At 44.8% G+C, this 20,586-nt stretch overlaps 1 protein-coding gene across 1 annotated transcript in view; it reads left to right on the top strand.

The window, feature by feature from the left end:
* ARID1A (AT-rich interaction domain 1A) overlaps positions 1-20,586 on the top strand; it is a 1,380,737-nt gene that overhangs the window by 1,219,608 nt on the left and 140,543 nt on the right. The window contains exon 18 of the mRNA XM_069622865.1: positions 9,513-10,443. Within this exon, the coding sequence (XP_069478966.1) occupies positions 9,513-10,443 (931 nt within the window). The remainder of the gene's footprint in view (positions 1-9,512; positions 10,444-20,586) is intronic.

Below are 20,586 nucleotides of genomic sequence, written 5' to 3' on the forward strand. Positions count from 1 at the left end.
CTGCGTGCCAAACCAGGATTGAGCCCTTTCTTTGTTTTGCCTTTGGCGGGCTTCAGTACTGAAAACGGCCTCAGGCTCCAATGTGTCTATAAGGGCAGGAAGTGAGGAAGGGGCCTGAAATTCCCTTGTCCTTTGTCTCCAGGGAAACCTGAATCCACCCAGTCCTGATTAGCTGGCTGACTGTCCTTGTAGGACAGCCATTCTACTGTATGAGTGACAGCTAGACTGTGCATGATTTGGAGAAACCTGCTTAAAAGGCGAGGCTTTTGGGACTGGAGATAGTCTACCACTGGTAAGAACAACCCGACAAACCGTGAACAAAGCTTGCTGCATCCTCTTGGACTGTTGAACTGCCCAGTGAAGCCTTGCTGCTGTGCTGAAACTCCTTTTTCTGATCGACCAGAGAAACTCGGGAAGGGGCGACTTCTTCTCTTGGGTTAGTGGGACCAACTAACCCAGAGACTAATTTTGCTGGAAAACCTTCCCCAACTGGCTGTACTTCTTTGCTGCTGCAGGAACCGAGTGCCAGAGTTAGAGAAATCCATAGTAGAGTGCAACATCTGTAAGCCAGCCAAAAGCTCCAGGAGTCTCCCCAGGGCCCTCCAGAAGCAGGATGGCCTGAGCTAGTCACCTCACCAGAGTGCAGGACTCTGAGTGAAGGAAGCCAAACCGGGCTCCAAGATCAGCAGAAGTGCTGTTTATTGAGCGCTGAAACCGCTAAGTGCCGCTAATCCAAAAAGAGGAACACAGGATCTGCATTGCTACAACCAGACCGAAGCCAGCTCGAACCTCTTCTTCTAACCAAAAGTACTGTTATGTCTTTGGTGTACTTACCTTATATCCTGTAGCTTGCTCTTCACAGTTGAGACTTGCAGTAGCTGCTTGTCTAGAGTTGATCTCGGCTCTAACTTCACAAGTGTAACAGCTTGTTACCCTACATTGATTTTTCTTCAACAAACTCTCTAACTTTGTGCAAGACTTTTACTATCTAAGAAGTTCCTCTGCTCCATAGACTTTGCTCCAATTGACTTTGGCTGTCCTGGCTCCCTGCAGACTCTTCTATTCCAATAACCTTGATTCTTACTGTCCCTCATAGGTGATGTATTGGTTTTAAACTAATATTGCTGGGAAAAGTTTTTATCTAGACTTCGTTGGAAGATTTAAAGTGCTCACATGCTCGTAGAACTTGTTTAACCTGTTTCCTTCCTCTTACCTTTCCTTTCTACAAAACCTCAGAATCCCAAAGTATACAAGTGATATATAAATGCCATTACTGTCCTAGTTAGTGATGTCACCTCAGGGTGTAGGAAGTGTGTATGAAGCATCTCTAAATAAAGAGTATCTACTTGCTTTCTGTGGATTCTGGAAAAGTAGTTTGAAGTGTATTTTTATTGTTGCACATTGCCCTTTTTAAAGAATGCTTATTTCAAAAAAAAAAATAACCGTTAAGTCAAATAATTATTTTAACTAAAAACCTTGAGTGTAAGTGTTACTTGGCTAATTGTATTGGTGGATTTCATTGCTCTAGAGCTCACATTTACCCCTCTTTTTTAATAGATTTTTTTAATTAAATTTTTAAAGACAGTTAATCCAACAATAAAAAACTAGGGAAAAGGAGCACATATATCAAAAATTCAATCCAGTTCCCTTCCCTTAAATCCCTCCCCATTCAACAAAGCATAACAATACATTATCAATTCATCGATTCAATTTCAGCTAGATCACGAGCAAATTCATTTCTCAACAATCCATTGGGGAACAATGCAAGTATAAACATAGAGTATGGGAAAAGAGAGAAATAAAGGTTGAAGCCTGTGCAAACCTTAGCAGTATCCTTCTGTGCAATGTAAGCAATTTCAAGCCTGTCAGGAGTTCATAAAGTGTCTCAGTAAGTTTGGCCGAAAGAACAGCTGTTCTCTGTCCAACACATAGTCCAGGAAAGGGTTCCAGATCCGCCTGAACTTCGAGAGCTTCCCCTCTAGCATGGCAGTGAGCTTCTCGAGAACCATCAATTCCCACACCTTCACCCACCAGTACGCCACATGTGGCCCTTCCACCGATTTCCAAAATCAAGCTCTTGTGATTCGCGCAGCGATGAGTAGCTGAGCGTTTAGAGCTGCTCCAGGACCTGTCATCGGGAAGGACCCATCTTCAGGCACGTCACCCAAGATTAGTATACGCGGGTCCATAGGAAGCAGCGTGCCAGTAACATCCTTGATCTTGGAACGGATCTCCAACCAGTAGGCCTGGATAACCGAGCAGTGCCACCACATGTGCCCCAGATCACCCTTTTCGCCACACCCATGCCAGCACGTATCTGGATAATCTAAATTCATTGCATGCAACCTAGTCGGAGGGAAGTACCAACGAAAGCAAATCTCGATAGCGTTCTTTTACCAGTGTACACCTAGAGGTCTTGTGGGCTCTGAACCATATTCGCTGCCAGGATTCCTCTGGGATTTCAACTCCCAGCTCCCTTTCCCACGCCATCATATAGGGGAGCTTCTCGCCCTCTGAGGCATTTTCCAGAAGGTTGTAACAAGCGGCCAACCTATGTTAGTTCTGTCCCTCAAGAATTCTAAGTTCTATGCCGAATGGCGCCCTATTGGCAGCTTGGCGTGTTTCCCTGTTAGTCAACCAGTGTCGTAGCTGTATGTATCCAAACCGTTCCACCTCTGACAGCCCAAACTTCTCCTTACATTCCTGAAATGTCAGGGGTTCCTGATCCACATATAAGTCCCTAAGCCTTACTGGTCCATTTGATTCCCATCCTTGGAATGAGCTAGGGTTTAGTCCCAGCGTAAACGCCGGGTTTTGAGCCACAGGAGATGGCGGACCCAGTCCCAACGCGATCCCTCTTTGCGTTCTTGTCTTGTCCCAACTTTGCAACGTAGCCAATGTCGTGGGCAACAGTCCTCCCCGATAACTTCCCGCATCTTTGGGCAGGAAAGGGAAATACTCCATTGGGAAGGGAGAAGCTTCCTGCTCTATTTCTTGCCATCTAGGAGTTTCGGTGGGGCTTCCCCAGGCTAACATAGGAGCCACCTGTGACGCTCTATAGTATGGCTGAACCGAAGGCAAACCTATACCTCCATGTACCGCCTTTCTCGTCAAGAGTTTATAAGGGATCCTAGGCTTATTTCCCCACACGGAGCGTCCAATCTCCTTCTGCATATCTATAAGGTCCCTCTCAGGAATCTGTATTGGTAAGGAATAGAAGGTGTACAGCAGCTTCGGAACCAGAGACATCTTCACTGCGCTCACCCTGCCCAGCCAGGATATTTCCTGTGAATCCCAACTACAAAGCCACTCTTTGGCTTCTCTCAATAATGCTGGTATGTTTGCTTTAAATAGGCCTGCATAGGTCGGGGTCAGTTTAATCCCCAAGTAGGGAATGTTTGTGGAAGACCAGGGAATGGGGAAGGCCGTCTGTATCTCCGCCAGGCCCTCTGGAGACTCAGTTAACGCCATACCCACGGATTTATTCACATTCACCCCAAAGCCAGAAATCTTTTCAAAGCAGGACAATAAGTTCATCAAAGGCGGGATGGATTTAGATGCATCCCGTAGGAAGCACAGCAAGTCATCTGCGTATAACGCTATCTTATGGCATTGTCCTGCAAACTCAAAGCCCATGATATCCCAACTCAATCTGACCTGCTGTGCCAAGGGTTCTAGTGCTAATGCAAAGACCAAAGGGGGCAGGGGGTAACCCTGCCTGGTGCCCCTATAAAAACGAATAGCTGGGGTCAAGTTTGCATTCCCCTCTACTAAAGTTAAAGTGAACTGGTAATTTGAGAGAATCCGCCTCAGAAATCTGGGGCCAAACCCAAACCTCTCCAGCACCAACTGTAAGTAACTCCACGACATACTGTCAAAAGCTCGATGAGCATCTAATGACAGAGACAGCTTACCCGGCAGTCTAGGGGCCAAAGCTATCAGATCTATCGTCCGACGTATATTATCATGTGTCGAACGATTACGGATAAACCCCGTTTGATCCTTCTCCACTAACTTCGGAAGAACCTCCCCCAGGCGCCCTGCTATTACCCTACTCAACAGTTTCGCATCTGTATTTAGCAAAGTAATTGGTTGATTGAATGTGCATCCTATCGGAGTCCTTCCCGGTTTCAAAACCAACGTCGTAATAGACTGCCATGGACACCAAGACTGACCCTGTTTCCCAGATGTCATTAAAGAGTTTTTCTAGATAGGGGGAGAGCTCAGCCCTGAAGGTCTTATAGAATTTATTCTTGAACCCGTCAGGCCCTGGGGCCTTACCCAAAGGAAGGGATCGTATCACTATTTCTATCTCCTCCCTCGTAATTGGCCCGTCTAAAAGCTCACAAGCTCCCTGAGACAGCTGTGGCAAATGCGCATCTCTTATAAACCCGTCTGCCATGCCTATGTCCGTTTGATGTGGGGCAGAATGGGCCCTAAAATACTCCTCCACTACACAAAGTTTATCTCTCTCTGAGGTGACCCTCCTCCCTTCCCCATCCACCAAAGCTTCGATCCAATTGCGATTCGCGCGCATTTTCAGCCTAGCTGGCAAAAGCCGATTGGCTTTGTTACCTTTAGAAGAATAATATTGTTTAGCTCTCATGCTATACGCTGTACGGCTCATATGATGGGCTTCGAGGGCCCTCTGAGCTATCCTAACCTCCCGTTTCAGTCTCTGAGTGGGCCTACATCTTAGGATAAGTCTGGCTGCTCAGTCCCACCGCCAGCTTGTGTAGTACCGACCTATACCAATAGGTAGGTTACCTAATACCAGGAGGACAAATGTTGTGTAATCACCCACAGGGTTACTACATCAATTCTTGCCTAATACAGCAAAAACTGTTAATAGGCGAAAATAACCTAATGATTATACGGAGCTAAAACCTATGAATGTGGCCATGGACTTGCATGGTGATGGGAATTAAGCTAAATAAGATTGAAATAAGAGGGATTATCCCAAGAAATGTATTGTTTAATTATTGTTTGAGGGAAATGTAAACATATTTTATTCTATGTTGGGAAATGTTATTGTTGGATTAAATGTAATTTGATTGTTTTGATGTAAACATGGAATGGTTATGAAAGGTTTTTAATAAAACCAAACATAATTAAAAAAAAATTAACATTTCTTTCAGCAAATGAGTGTGCAAGTTTCCCAACTGGGTCTTGCTTCCCCGGGCTTGCTGTTAGCCTGTCCAGAATAAGTCTGCCTTAGGTTTTACCTACCTGGAATAACTTGAAATTCTTGCTGGAAAGGTCCTTCTTGAGATTTACCCTGCGTGCCAAACCAGGTCTGGTCCCTTTGTTTGTTTTGTCTTTGGTGGGATTCACCAGTGAACCCGCCTCTGGCTCCAGTGTGTCTGGCAGGGGTAGGTAGTGAGGGAGGTGACCGAAACTCCCTGTGCTTAATCCCCCTGGTTACAGGAATGCACCCAAAGGTGTTTGGCCGGCTGACTGTCCGGCAAGGACAGCCCACCCTGTTGTATGATTGACAGCTAGGCTGGAATGAATGGGAGAAACCTGCATAAAAGGCGTGGCTTTTTGGCTTGGAAGGCAGAGTCGACCACTGGACGAAGGAATCCGAAGAAGAACTTGGAAGAGACACCTGTTGCAGCTCCTGGACCATTGATTTGCCCGGTGAAGCCCTGCTGTTGTGCTGAAGCTCCAAATTCTCCTCGACTAGAGAAGCCCTGCAAGGACTTCTCCCCTTGAGTTGGTGGCACCAATCAACTCCAAAGTGAACTCGTTTGGACATCCTCTCGGAGCTGGCTGTACTTGCACTGCTGCTGTTGGAACGGAAGGGCCAGGGAGAGGAACACCGAAAAGAGTGCATCCTTTTGAAGACAGACCCGAGCTGCTGGAAGATCCACCAGACTCCCAGTAAGCAGGACTGACCAAGTCTAAGCCACCTCAACAGATTGCTGGACCCCAGATGCGAGGAAAGTCCAGAGGGGTATCCGTGAGACCGGAGTGGTGCCATTTGCTGAGACATGAAGAGCTGGAACCGCGAAGTGCCGCTGAATAGAAGTTGGTCCTTTTCTGCTGCTGACCGTCCCATTGTGTTGTAGGAGTCCTCCCTCTTGTTGCCCAGGAGCAACCGGATCTACAGAGCCACACAGGAACCAAAGCCAGCTTGAACCATTTCCTCTATCCAAAGGTACTGTACAGTCTAAAGAACTTACCTTGACGATTCTTGCGTTAAAAGACGTCGACAAACTGATTCCTGCTTGCCGGTCAAAGAAACGAAAGAGCACATGAGCTCCATTTACAAAAGAAATGATGCTTTTTTTTAAAAAGCGTGAAAACGTAGAGAAGCTCACGGAGCAAAACGCAAAGACTCCCAACACTTGAACGTGCAGTACAAATCTTAAGATGGCTGCCAGAGGAGGGGTGTTCGGCAAGACTTGGAGAAGTCTTGTAGCCTTACTTGATCTCAGTTGAGACTTGTCTTAGTTACTTCTGTAGAGATGCTTGCATCTTTTACCCCTCACAAGCCTCCCAGCTTGTGACTATACTTTTTCTACAAAGACTTCTAAAATATTGTGCAAAACTTTTACTTACCTGCACGAAGGCTGGCTTTTGAGGGGCTGGGTGCAAAGGATCAGATGACCAACCATGCTGGTTGGCCAGTGGACCTGCCACTTTGGCTTAGCCAATATCATAGAAAGTGAGAGGGATAATCCAAAGACCCATACTGGCCTAAACCAGTTATTCCCAATATGGAGGCTGCCATGATGGGCTCAGGAAGGGCCCACATGATCACAACGGCCATTTTGAGCATACCTCATGGTCACCTAGTGAAAGGAAAGCCCTGAATGCCAAAACTTAACTCTAATTGCTACCAACCGGCTCCCTAAACCTTTATAAGTTGATAAGATCATGGTAGGTTAACCATTGAGAGCCTGATAGGCACCCCTCGGACTATACACCTTAGTAGTCACCCACTCTATACACCTTAACATTAGGTAAAAAGGGACATAATGAGCCTCTAGTGATCAAAAAGGGATCAAAGAAGCAAAATGACAGTGGAGAAAAGCAAAACGTTGAGGGTGCCTAAAAAGTAATCCTAAAATCCCCCAAATAAGTGGGAATTCCTAACCTAACACCCTTTGAGAGAGTTGTGGTCTAACTTTGACCACGCTGTTCTTCCACCTACACCTCTCACTAAATAAGGTGGGCATCTCGGGCATCTACAGTGTGGGTCTTTTATTACTCTATGACCACCATCTGATGAAGTTGTCTGTAGGACTGGAACATTTTCAGTTAGTCCAATAAAAGGTATTTCAGCTTGGATCCTGTGTGATGCAGAAGAAACCAGAGATTAACTGTACAGCTCACTCAGTACTTCCAACACAATGAAGACCCTCTTGGTTGTATTTTCCAGAGAACCAACTCTGTTCCAGAAGTACGTTAAAAGGGCATTGTAAACCAGAGTTACTGCCACAACCTTGTTAAGTAAACACAGCTAACTGGGCAAGATTACTTACCCCTAAGGGGTTAAATCTCTCTTGGCAGTCACATAACACCCCTGTGTCCTAAGGAGGCCTTAGATTGTGACTCACTAGGGAAAAAGGGTTGGTGAACCAGTTCAGAAAGAACAAAAGGTTCAGAGGACTCATGCCAGTGTTGCAGCTTAGAATTGTCTGACCAACATAATGCCAGGTCCCAGTAGCAAGACTTGCGGGAGATGCTATAACCCACTCGCCCCTTTTGAGCATCCCGTCTGCCACACTATATCTACAGTGACATCTCTTGGGGGGAAAGAGCTATTGGACAAAATAACTAACAAATTCCAGGTATCCTATGTTTCTTCTTCTGGCTATTCACCTTTGTGCTGTTAACCTCTAAGACACACAAACACACAGACTTAGTGTTTGAGTGTTCTTCAAATCCCATTTTTCCTATTACCTGATTGTCTCTGCTGAACACGATTGCAAGATTCTCTGACTTTCTGCCAGAAACCCTCCTTTTTCTTTTTTCCCTTTTTTGTTTCAATGTATTCTTTCCTTTTTCCTATAAACCCTCTTGCTTGGTTTTCTCTTCTGCTCTCATTACTAACTATCCCTATTCTATATTTCAATTAAATGTCCTTCGCTCTCCCTCTTTGCTTCTCGATATTACAAGTCTTAAAACTTCTTCTATTGGCTCCTTGCTTTTATGCTTCCATCTGTTGCTATCTGAATGTGTGAAGCTTTGCTGTTAACTCGCACACAGACACCCGATGCGCAGCTCTTTACCAAAATCAGTCTTTTCAAAGATTTCCCTGCATTGCTATGATGATGCTTGTTACCAGTCAGTTTTGATGTCCCAACACTCTATATGTCACAACACTCTATATGCACCAACGGCTTTCTTCCTATACCCTGCCTGTGAAACGCCCTCGACTTGTACTTAAACTGTGCATGCACAGAGTTACATCGATTACATAGAAACAAAGTTCTTGCTGTAACGTCTCTTAAATTATTATTCTACGCGTAAAACTCTGCTTTCGTTATTGCTGGCATTCACTGGTCTCTCATAAAGGGTAAGATACTATTTGCTTGGTTATGTCCAACATCGCTATCAATCAAAAAACATAAAGGAAAGCTCCCACCTGTAATTTTCATGGAATCCTGGTTTGGATGTTCTTCGGGCTTCAGTTACAACTTCCAGCTTCATATTAATCGCCTTAATATTGTTCTTAAGCAGGAGCTCACTGACAAGGTAGCTGTTGGCCCCAGAGTCGCAGATGAAAAGCAGTTTAAAATGTTCTCATCCTTCCAAACTGTACCCGCACCAATCATTCTTCACTTTTAATTTCCTCATCTTTGGAAGTAGCGTCTTCCTAATGGAGAATTTGGTTAAGGAAAGCAATTTACCAGCACCCACTGGATCACCAGAAGCGCAACACTCTTCACACATTCTACCAGACATGCTTTCACCCTCCTAACACTTTGTTACCAGAGAAGCATTCACCCAATCTTTGAACAACATACACATGGTTGCCTACTTTTCCCCTTTCCTTGTAAAGACACGACACAAGTATATTATCGTTAGACTAGTCATCCATTATAAAGATTACTGAAAACAAGCATCCCTCCCAGAATCAGTAAACCTCAGGTGCTGGCGCTCAAGTGAATCAAGGAAACCACTTCAAATTAGGTCTTAATGACATGTTTACTTACAGTGTAATAGTGGTTTTCCAGAGTAATGATCTGTTCTCATGTGACTCTAAAAATAGTACACCAGCTGGACAACCATTATTACAGGTAAGTAATATTTTCATCTTCACCAAGATGCCTTTAATGCATGAAGAAAGCTTCCAGCAGTCGAGTAGTAGTTGTATGGTAAGTGCAAGGTAGCACTCTGTATCAATATAGACACTTAGGTGGGAAAGTCTCAATGAAAAGGCATTTTAAAGTACCTGTCCTTCGAAATGTTCTTCTCTTCCCCATCTCTCAGCCCCCAACCCTGTGCTCCATCTTTGAAATGCTCACAGTGACCCTTTATCCTCTTCCTCTCACTTTTAGAACTACAAGAGGTCCATGGATGCCACATATGGACCACCTGCCAAGCGACATGAGGGAGATATGTATTCGGTGCCCTACGGTGCAGGGCAAGGACAACAGCAACCACAGTCGCAACAGCAACCCCCGCCACCTCAAGCACCACCACCACCAGCTGCTGCTAGCCAACAGCCAAGCCAACCGCCAAGCCAACCCCCAGCAGCTCAGCCGGCCCCACAGCAGGACATGTACAACCAGTACAGCAACACTTATCCCCCCACTGCCACTACGGACCGTCGCCCAAGCACAGCACCCCAGAACCAGTTTCCATTCCAATATGGGCGAGACAGGGTCTCTGCTTCCCCAGGCTCTACTGCCCAGCAGCCTGTACCTCCTCAGATGATCGGTAGTCCGATGCCGACGACTCCAGAGGGACAGCAGCAAGGCACAATTTGGCAAGGGCGCAGTGAAGTGGGGTACAACTATGCTAACAGGCAGGGCCCAAGTGCAGCCCCTCAAGGACCTGGCTACCACGCGGTAAACCGAACAGATGAAATGATGCACCCAGATCAAAGATTAACTCCTGATGGGCCATGGCCATCCCACATGAATCGTCAACCTCCCTACCCGCCTTCGGCCCCTGTTCCTCCCATGACACGACCCCCACAGTCAAACTACCAGACACCACCCAGCTTGCAGAATCACATTCCTCAGGTATCCAGCCCCACGCCTGTTCCCAGGCCCCTGGAGAGCCGCACCTCACCTAGCAAGTCCCCTTTCCTACACTCGAGCATGAAGATGCAAAAAGCAGGTCCTCCTGTCCCTGCTTCCCATATTGCCCCACCACCTGTGCAGCCTCCCTTGATTCGGCGTGACATTACCTTCCCTCCAGGGTCTGTGGAAGCCTCGCAACCTGTGCTGAAGCAGAGGAGACGGCTGACCACTAAGGATATTGGTAAGGAAACCTGTCAATGCCCATGGGGAGGGGGAAGGCCAGAAGTGGCCATGGCGAGAAGGGGAAGGGCAGAACTCTTTGACCTGTTATTATATTTTGAATGGATTGTCTCCGCCCATGTATTCCTCATCTATGATATCTTCATTTCCAGCTTTAGCTACTTTGGGATAAAAATTCACTTTGCAGAAGGCGCTGTACGTTTAGACGGTGGACTCGATGTCCCTCGTGAGCTTGCATCGCGGCTGATGTCATCGTCGAGTACATGTACCACGTGCAGCACCGTTGGCTTCAGTTCCATTTTCCAGCGAAAACGTATAAATACGCCTCTTCTTCTGGTCTGAATACTCCAAGAAAGGCTTCAAAAAATGTTTAAAATGTGGCACCAAGAAGTCGATCTCAGACCCGCATAAGGATATGCCTCTTGCGCCTGGGCGTTGTGCATGTAACCGACGACTGTCGATTCTGTCAGTCGATGACAGGTAAGGCATTAAAAGAGCGCAAATCTAAACTTAGTGGGTAGGATTGTACCCAGATCCCTGGCCACTCCGACTAAATTTGTGTCATCGCAAGAGTCGAGAAATTCCTCTCCTCACAAAAGAAGATGGAAGAAACTATCGCATTCGAGGAGCACACACTCCTCGTTGTCTTTGAAAAAAATCAAAGCGATGGCACAGATCACCTTCTTCCTCATCTGCTTCCTCAGAAAGGAGCATAGTCTGCCCAACTAAAACGTCCTCTAAAGAGGAGTGTGAAAATGTGCAAAATCTTTGCAGATCAGGCCCAACCTCCTCGAAGCGTAAGAAAAGTGGCTATGCTACAGTCAAAGAATAGCATGATGCCAAGGCAAAAACCTATGCACCCTCGAGCTTGGGTCATAAGCCTAAGACTACGCGAGAATCTTCCAGTAATGGACAAGATGAGAAGTCGTAGAAGAAAACATTGTCAAGGGCAGTGTCCCTCGAAGCACAAGACAAAAGTCAAGCCATCTACGCCACTGTTGCCGAACCCATCAACGCCTTTGACGTCGATGCAACAAACATTGATGCCAATTGTACATTTTTCAACGCCTTTACATCAAAAGGCCAGGAAAAGGTTTTCAAACCTGTTGGCTAAGAGTTGATGTAGTAACAATGTGTGAGACTACACAACTCTTATCTGCTTGGTATCAGGTTGCCCACCTTTTTTATAGGTCTGTACTACACAAGTTGGTAGTGCGACTGAGGAGCCAGGCCTATCTCAAGAGGGGTAAATGTGAGCTGTAGCAATAGAATTCGCAAATACAATTAACACATTCAAGGTTTCAGTTATAAATAGTTATTTATTTAACATCAATTTTTAAATGAGCGTTTTTTTTAAAAGGGCAAGATATGTAACAATCAAATATACTTTAAAATACTTTTCCAGAATCGGCACAAAGTTAGTGGATATTCCTTGGATATGCTTTTTACACACTTGGTACACCCGGAGGTGACTTCAGTCACAAGAAAAGTAATGGCATTTATAATGTCACTGGTTATACTTTGCAGATCCTGAGGTTGCAGAAATGTAAGGTTAACGGAAGGGAAAAGGTTAAACATGTTCTCAATATGTGTGAGGACAACTAAATCTCCCAATGAAATCTAGACAAGCCTTTGCCAGCAATAACAGTCTAAAACAAGCTACCACCTCTGAGGGACAGAAATTTCAAAGTCAGTGGACTAGAAAAGTCTGCAGGGAGCCAGGACAGCCAAAGTCAATTGGAGCACAGTCTATCATAAATTAGAGAGATTGTAGGAATAAAAATCACAAGCTGTTAAACCTGCGAAAAGTAGAGTTTGAATCAACGCTAAAGTAAGCCACTGCAAATCTCAACTTAGAAAAGCACAGCTCAAAAAGGCACTGAGTAAGTATCTCTGATTTGAAGAAGAGTGGTCCAGCTGGATTCTGTCCTGTTGCAGCAGTGCAGCCCATGGGTTCCTGAGCCTCAGTCGTGGGGACAAAAGGGAGGATGTCTGGAGGGCTCCTACGGCAGCAATTTGGAGGCCGTTGGCAGCTACAGGCTCTTTTCAGATCAGCAGCACTTCACTGTTTCTGCGCTCTGTAAACCGCACCACCGCGGACCTCGCATACCGGTTGGGCTTCCTTCACTCCCTGGGTCCTCCGCTCTGGTGAGTGGACTCGAGCTCCTGTCGTCCTGCTTCTGGAGGGTCCTTTGACTCCTGGACCTTCTGGCTAGATTTCAGACGTTGCACTAGACTATGGATTTCTTGACCCCTGACACTCAGATCTTGCAGCAGCAAAGAACAGCCAATCCAGGACGATGGTCCAGTGGAGTTCGTCTCAGGGTTAGTTGGTCCCACTAACCCAAGGGAAGAATGTTAAGCAGAATTGGATGCAGTACCCTCTGGGACCACCTTACACAATTAGGACTACAGGTGTAAGCCAAACCAACCTTTGGTATAAGTCTGTACTACACCGTTTCTGGTAGCGAGCTGAGCAGTCATGCTTCTCTCAAGAGTGAATGTGAGCAGTACAAGAAGTTACACAGAGGACTTTCAATCACAGTGGTTTAAGTAGACACGTATACTCAAGGTTTCTTGGTAAAACACTTAATTTATTACGCTATCATTTAGAAAACATTTCACTAGAAGGAGGCAACTTAATATTGTACACCAATATACTTAAATACAAAAAGATTTTAAGACAGTTTGACCTCCCATGAAATAGGAGCCAAATGGCAGTTAAGTTACTTAGAAGTGAGCAAAAAGGCACAAGGTAAGTAGAATAGATCACATATACTTGTTAGACAGTACAAATAGTTTCAGTTCACCAGAAAAGTTCAAGTCAATAGGCCTAGGCCAAAGTCAATGGGCCAAAGGTTCAAGATAGGAAAGAGCAGTTCTGGTATCAAACGGTAAAGTCTGTGCGAAAGTTCTCAAAAGTAGTTTAGGCGAAAAAGAATCATTTGTTGGATCACAAGCTGATTAGGCCTGCAAGTTGGGAAAGTTTCACAAACTTTCACAGAGAGAGTGGCGTTCTCTTGATCCGGTTGCCACAGTACCTTGGTATGAAGAAACAAATGCAGCTGTAGTCGTTGGTTCCTGGCAGTTCCTGCAGATCTCACTGTTCCTGCGCCTCATTCGTGGGGACAAGAGGGAGGACGTCAGGTGACTCCAACACTGCACGGGATTGTCGGAAAACGCAAACAAAATGGAGTCACTTCAGTTCGAGTAGCTACTCTTAAAGCACACAAGCTGGTGTCCTTCCCCCTGGTTAATCCTAACCAACTTAGAGAATGGTATCCAGGTGGCTTACAAGTTGATTGTTCCCACCAACTCAAAGGAAGAAGTCGCGTCCTTGAAGGGGCTTCTCTGTCGAGATGAACTTAGCAATTCAGACCTGCAGCAAGGCTTCACCGGGAAACCCAACGGTCCAGGAGTTGCAGCAGCCGTTCTCTTCCAGCTCGCCTTCGGTTCTTTCGTTCCAGTGGTCGACTCTGCTTTCCAGTCCAAGAGGCTTTCCTTTTAAACCGTTTGCTCCCTTTCATTCCAGCCTAGCTGTCACTCACCCAGCAGGGTGGCTGTCCTTGCCGGACAGTCAGCCAGGCAATCACGCCAGAGTGCATTTAGGTCTCCTAGGAGACTACGCACAGGGAGTTTCGGGCACCTCCCTCACTTCCTGCCCACTCCAGACACTCAGACGTCAGAGGCGGTCTTCAGTCCTGAAGCCCGCCAAAGGCATACCAACAAAGGGACCAAACATGGTTTGGCACGCAGAGTCAAACACTAGAAGGACCTTTCCAAAAATAAATGGCGAAAAAAGACGACCGGGATCTGTTTAAACAAAGGGGCTTAAGGCGCCATCTTGAAAAACATGGCTCCTGTGATTTTTAGCTACTGGTATTCGCGGTCGGGAAAAATCATGGTAGTTCGTTGTAAAACCACTGCCACCAGCCTTTTCAATAGGAAAGGGTAGCATTTGACTGCAACATGAGTATTTATACACGGGGGATACTATGTAACCACCTCCAGCACTCCATTGTAAGATGTTGTGTGCGGAGTAAAGGAATTTGGAAAGACTAGTGAAGTCAATTTCACTTTACATTCTCTGGGAAACAGTAGTTTATCCCAGAGAAGGTATTTAAACCTTTGGGAAGTCGAAAAGACATCCCTGTGCCACTGCACTGAGGGTGCTGTGTAACACACATGAAAAGATGATGCCTGTGGAGGTATCTAAAATTCCATAATCGAAGAACACAAGTGTAAAACGCACATCAAAATACATGAGTGGGGAAAAAAGGCTCACACTCTTTCCAGGTAAGAACATCAAGTCCTCAAAATCCAGCAAAGTTGCTAGGGGTCTCTAAGGTGAAGGGAATTAGCACATTTATGAGAATTCTCCCTAACAAAGAAGTCGGCCCTTGCAGAGCTTCTCTTGTCGATCAGATAAAGGAGTTTCAGCACAACAGCAGGGCTTCACCGAGCAATTCAAAGGTCCAGGACGATGCAGCAAGCTTTGTTCACGGTTTCTTAATCGGGTGTTTCTCCCAGTGGTCGACTCTGCCTCTAGTCCCAAAACACTTGCTTTTTTAGGCAGGTTTCTCCCATTCATACACAGCCTAGGCTGGCAATCACACAGCAGGGTGCCAGCCAGCCACTCAGGACTGGTTGCATTCAGGCATTCCTAGAGACAAAGGACAGGAGTTTCGGGAACCTCCCTCACATCCTGCCTTTCCAGGCACACAAGCCAGAGGCGGGCATTGGGGCTGAAGCCTGCCATAGGCAAAACGAACAAAGGGCTCCACCTGCCCTCGACGCAGAGTAAAACCCAAGAAAGATCTCACAAACAGAAACTGGCGAAAAAAGAAGACTGGGGCCATTTTGACAAACTGGTCACCCATGGGTGATAATACTGCAGCTGAGGGTTTAGCCTGCGGTAGAAAAGCACAATCGTAGGAAAATTAAACCACTGCCACCTGACTTTTAAAGTAGTGAGGGTAACATATAATTATTTTTACATGCAAATGTGTAGGGTAAGGGGCTACTAGGTAACCCCCCAGCACCTCACATAAGATGGTGTGTGCTGGACCTACAAAGAGAAAAGGTAAGTAAAGTAAATTTCACTATACTATTCTTGGGACCAGTAGATCACACAAGAAAAAAGGTATTTGAACCTTATGAGAAATCTAAAGGATTTCTCTGTGACACTGCACTGAAGGTGCTTGTGTCACCACACAAAAAGTAGATGGCTATGGACTTTCAGACTTCAAAAACAAAGGAGTCCAGCACACCTTTGCTCTGTGTAGGTCCAGCACACACCAGCTTATGTGGTTTGCTGCTGGGTTACTTAGTAGCCCCTTTTCCTACTTACTCATGTAAAATGTGTTATGTTCCCCTCACTACTTTAAATGGCTGGTGGCAGTGGTTTAATTTTCCTACCATTGTGCTTTTCTACCGCATGCTGAATCCTCAGCTGCAGTATAGCACCCGTGTTTGACCATTGTGTCAAAATGGCCCTGGTCTTCTTTTTTCGCCATTTTCTGTTTCTAAACAAATATTTGGCCAAAAAATGCAGGCCATCCAGCAGTGACCCTGGCTACCTGTCAATTCATCCAGCTTCAGAAAGCCTTGTAGTACAAACAGCTGCATCTACCTCCATGCAAGCGGAGTACCCAACCATACCCCATGATGGGGATGACAAACACATTGACTCCTGGAAAAAAGTATTTTCTGCTAGCACATGACCTTAAAGTCTGCTAATTCCACGTGTGCCCTAGCAAAGTTTACATTCACCCTGTGGGACTGCATAGCAATGGCGGCTGATCACATCCCTGAGGGTGAGCAAACAGACAGCTTCATGAACCTTTTAAGGGATGGCAAAGAAGCCATGTGCGATTTATTCTCAATCTGCTCATCGTAGGTGTCTGTTCCAAACTTTAACCAGTCTTCTCTCCTCCTCCTCCTGATCTTTCCATTAACTCCACTCTTTCTGCCTCTGATTTTGCTTATTTCTTTTCCTCTGAGATACTCTCTTCGTCACAATATTATTAATTCGTCCTCCTCTCCCATTGCATTTCCTCCTCCACCCAAACCTCTAACTTTCCTATCGGACTTTACTCCCGTGTCCAACTCTGATGTGTAACACTCCTGTTGGCTGAAGTTCACCCTACTGCTGCCCCTATGAACCCTATCCCATCTACTCTTATTCCTTTAATCAATCCTTCTTTCGTACCTTTTCTTGGTTCATTCTTTAAAGGAATAGTGCACTCAAAAATGTTATGGGCTTAAAAGATGGGCAATAATACAAAATATATAATATCTTTTCGAATGAAAGTTCCTGTGTAAAATGTTAATAAACTGTGTTGTATTTATGATTGTGGTGGTATGAATATAAACAGTTGAAAAAAACAAGCACTTGCCGGGCAGCAGCCTTGCTGCCTGCATTCTCTGCGTCTCACTAATGAAGCAAAAGCCGCCGTTGTAATAAAAGCTACCAGCAGGTGGCTTTTGTTTCAAAATGGAAGCCTGCTGGTGCTTGATGTTAAAGGGGTTTAAACATTATTTGTGTAACATTTTACATAGGAACTTTCATTAAAGAGTTTAATTATATTTTGTATTATTGCCCAGCTTTTAAGCCCATAAAATTTCTGAGCGCACTATTACTTTAATAATTGTCTCTCCACATCAACTTTTCCTACTGCGTTCAAACATGCTATCATTGTTCCTATTCTAAACAAAACCCTCAGCTAATCCTCTTGTCTCCAATTTCTGCCCTATTTCTATTCTTCCCTGCTTATCTATGCTATTGGAGCACCTTGTTTATTCCCAGACATCTTCTTTTGTTCATGAATTATCTCTTCGTCATTTTCAGTCCGGATTTCGTCCCCGTTACTCCGAGACTGCGTTAATGTGCTAATCTTTCGTCTGTTCGCCACTCTAAACACACTATTTCTCATTCTTCTTGATTTATCCGCCGCTTTCGACACCGTTGATCACTCTTTACTTCTTGATTCTCTTTCCTCCTTTGGTTTCAGGGGCACTATTCTTTCTTGGTTCTCCTCTTATCTCTCTAATAGAACTTTTTTCTGTTTCGTGGGGTGGAAAAACCTGGTCACCTATTCCCCTCGAGCACGGTGTACTCCAAGTTTCTGTTTTGGGTCCATTTCTATTTTCACTTTATACTTCATTACTTGGTCCTGTTATTACTTCCTTTGGAATCTCATCACTTTTATGCTGATGACACACAACTTATCTCTCATCCTTCACACCTGAAATTCACCACACTCTCCTTGTCTCTCCACCATTAAATCTTGGATGTCAGTGCAATTTCTTACCTCGAACGCCAAGAAAACTGAGGTTCTATTTTTCCCTGCCAACTTTTTCTCCTCCACCATCTATTTCCTTCCACCCTCTACCCTTTCTATTTCCCTTACTGCGCTACATCTTGGTCTTTATTTGGATTCTAATCTTTGTTACTCATCATATCTCTCACATCCCGGTCTTGCTGTTTTCATCTGTATAACTTCTGCAAAGTTTGCTCCTTTCTTACCTTTCATGCAACTAAACTGCTTATTTCTTCTTTTATTTTTTCTCGACTTTTCTATTGTTCTGTCACGCTTGTTGGTCTCCCTTCATCTCATCTGGCTCCTTTTGAAATCTATATACCACTCCTCTGTTTGTTTACTTTGTCTTCTTTCCTATCGTGATTCTATTTCAGCATTACTTGCATCTCTTGGTTGGTCACTCACAACTTAAATTCCATTTAAGTCTTTAAATCTTTCTATTGGTTAGCTCCAGACTATCTTGGTGCTCTTCTATCCTTTTACAATCTGCTACAGCTCACATTGACCCCTCTTGAGATAAGCCTGGCTGCTCAACACGCTACCAACTTGTGTAATACAGACTTATACCAAAGGTTGGGTTCCTATTGCCATGAGGTCAGGGCTGCTGTAGTGCACCCAAAGGGTACTGTATACAATCTTGCCTAACACTCCTCTTCACTGGAATACTTTTCCTCTATCTCTTCGATCTATCACTGTCTATTCTTTTTTGAGTCTCTTTGAAAAATCATCTTCTCCACTCTCCATGGTTGTTTGCTGTTGGGCAAGATTGTATGGTCTGAGCCAAGGAAACGGAGGCAGAGGTCATGGGGGTCTGAACTTGAGAAGAGCCCATTGCAGGATGGACACCTGCTGAACCCTGTAGAAGTCGACATGCGCCGGGGAGGAGCATGATGCCTGAAGACAGAGTACCTGAATGATCAACAAGACAAAAAAGACAGAGGTAGTATCCACGCGTGGTATTACATGGCCGAAGCCAAACAGGAGCGCTGGTGAATTCGACCCGTTTCCGTCAACGCGGAAAAGGGGACTGGGGTGTGGCGCCTCAGGGCAGCGCATACTCCTTGGGCCGCACCCCGCGCACCTCTAAATCTAAAGGGGAAGGTTTTTTCTGGTTAAAAGGTTGTCTCCTGTCCCTTGGAAGGGATGCCCATGCAGTATGGAGGAAAGGGGACGAAACGTAAGAGTAAAAAGGTTTCAGAATAAGACCAGTATTCAAACAATTATTCTTAAGCAGGTAAGTACTTGAAAAATAAACCCATAATGCGAAGTCAATTAACCCCTTCCTGGAAGGAAGACGCAACACACAAGCAGAGGAGAAGAGTCATTCAGGGAGCCAGGCCAGCCAATATTAAGTTAGCAAAAGTCAAGGTGAACTGATGCACGTCTTGGCAGGTAAGTAGAAAGTCTTGCACAATGTTTTAAAAGTCTTGTAGAATAGAAGAAATCAAAGCAGGGCCACAAGCTGATTGGGCTTGTGAGGTAAAGAAACTGTTAGCAACTCTACAGATGCAACCATGACAAGAAGTCTCCAACGAGGACAAGTGAGGTTACACAACAAGAGGTAAATTCTCTTAGATTGTACAGTACCTTCAGGTTGAAGAAAAAAGCAGCAGATGGCTTCTGTTCCTGTGCAGCTCTGCAGATCCTGATGTTCCTGGGCCTCAGTAGTGGGGACAAGAGAGAGGAATTCTGGGGACACCTGGACTGCAATGGGACGGTCACCGACTGCAACTGGCAATCTTCAAACAAGCGACACTTCGGTGTTTCAGCTCCTTGTGTCTTCCACAAATAACACCACTGCGGTTCCTGGCTGCCGAGATGGGCTTTCCATGCATCTGGGGTCCAGCATGATGATGAGGGGTCTCAGGCTCGGTCAGTGCTGCTTCCTGGGAGTTCGGAGGCTCTTCCTGCAGCTCCTGGCCAGCTTAAAAGCAATAAAAAGAATTGTATGTGTGCTTAAACGTTTTTATGCGCCAATTTCGTTTTCAATGTACGTTTTTCCAAAATAAATATTCCAATCAGTTTTGTGTTATTTTTGATTTTATTGGTTCATCTTTTTGCCCATTTGGATGACACGTGTTTCGGCCTTATACTTTGCCTTTTTCAAATCCGGCATTTCTATTTCATAATTAAAAAGAAAATATAAAAGTAAAGGTATAACATAAGATTTGAAAATGTTAACAAATTGTTCATGAGTACATTGCGTCAAATAAATTAAATACAACAACTGTGTTAGTTCACATACTTCATAATGAACCTTTGCTTATAGCCACAATGTCATGAAAAAAATATATATAGAATCATCACAAATCCTACGTAAAGGCATGAGTTCGGAGAGAATCCAGAGAGTCCACATGGTTAGAAATGCGTCCTCGTATGTTTTGTATAATGGACAAAGTTTCAAGCCTACACAACATATTTATATAGCATATGTCTCCCATAATAACTTGGAATCTTATTCCAACTTAATTGTTGTTTATGTTGCTTTTAGGGTGCAACCCACTTATTCATCATTTATCGATTTCAAACCTGCCCGTTCAATAATCAGTTAATACCCAAATAAAAGTTCCCCCTGAATACATTCTATTTTGAATGGAATCACGAGTCTCTTACCCCTGTTTTTTGCGATCCAAATCACCTTTGTTGCAGTGCGGTTTGATTTATTAGGGGTTGAATCCCACCTAACAGTAAAAAGAAACGAATTTCAGTTTGCCAATTTGTAATTTGGTATTAGTCACACAATTTTACAATTAATCCCGTATTGGAACTCGTATTGAAGGTGGTTGTAACGGCATTTAAATCGCTTACAGAACCTTGTTCAT

Source organism: Ambystoma mexicanum, chromosome 11 (genome assembly GCF_040938575.1).
Source record: "Ambystoma mexicanum isolate Mex_15411 chromosome 11, UKY_AmexF1_1, whole genome shotgun sequence".
Taxonomy (NCBI): domain Eukaryota; kingdom Metazoa; phylum Chordata; class Amphibia; order Caudata; family Ambystomatidae; genus Ambystoma; species Ambystoma mexicanum.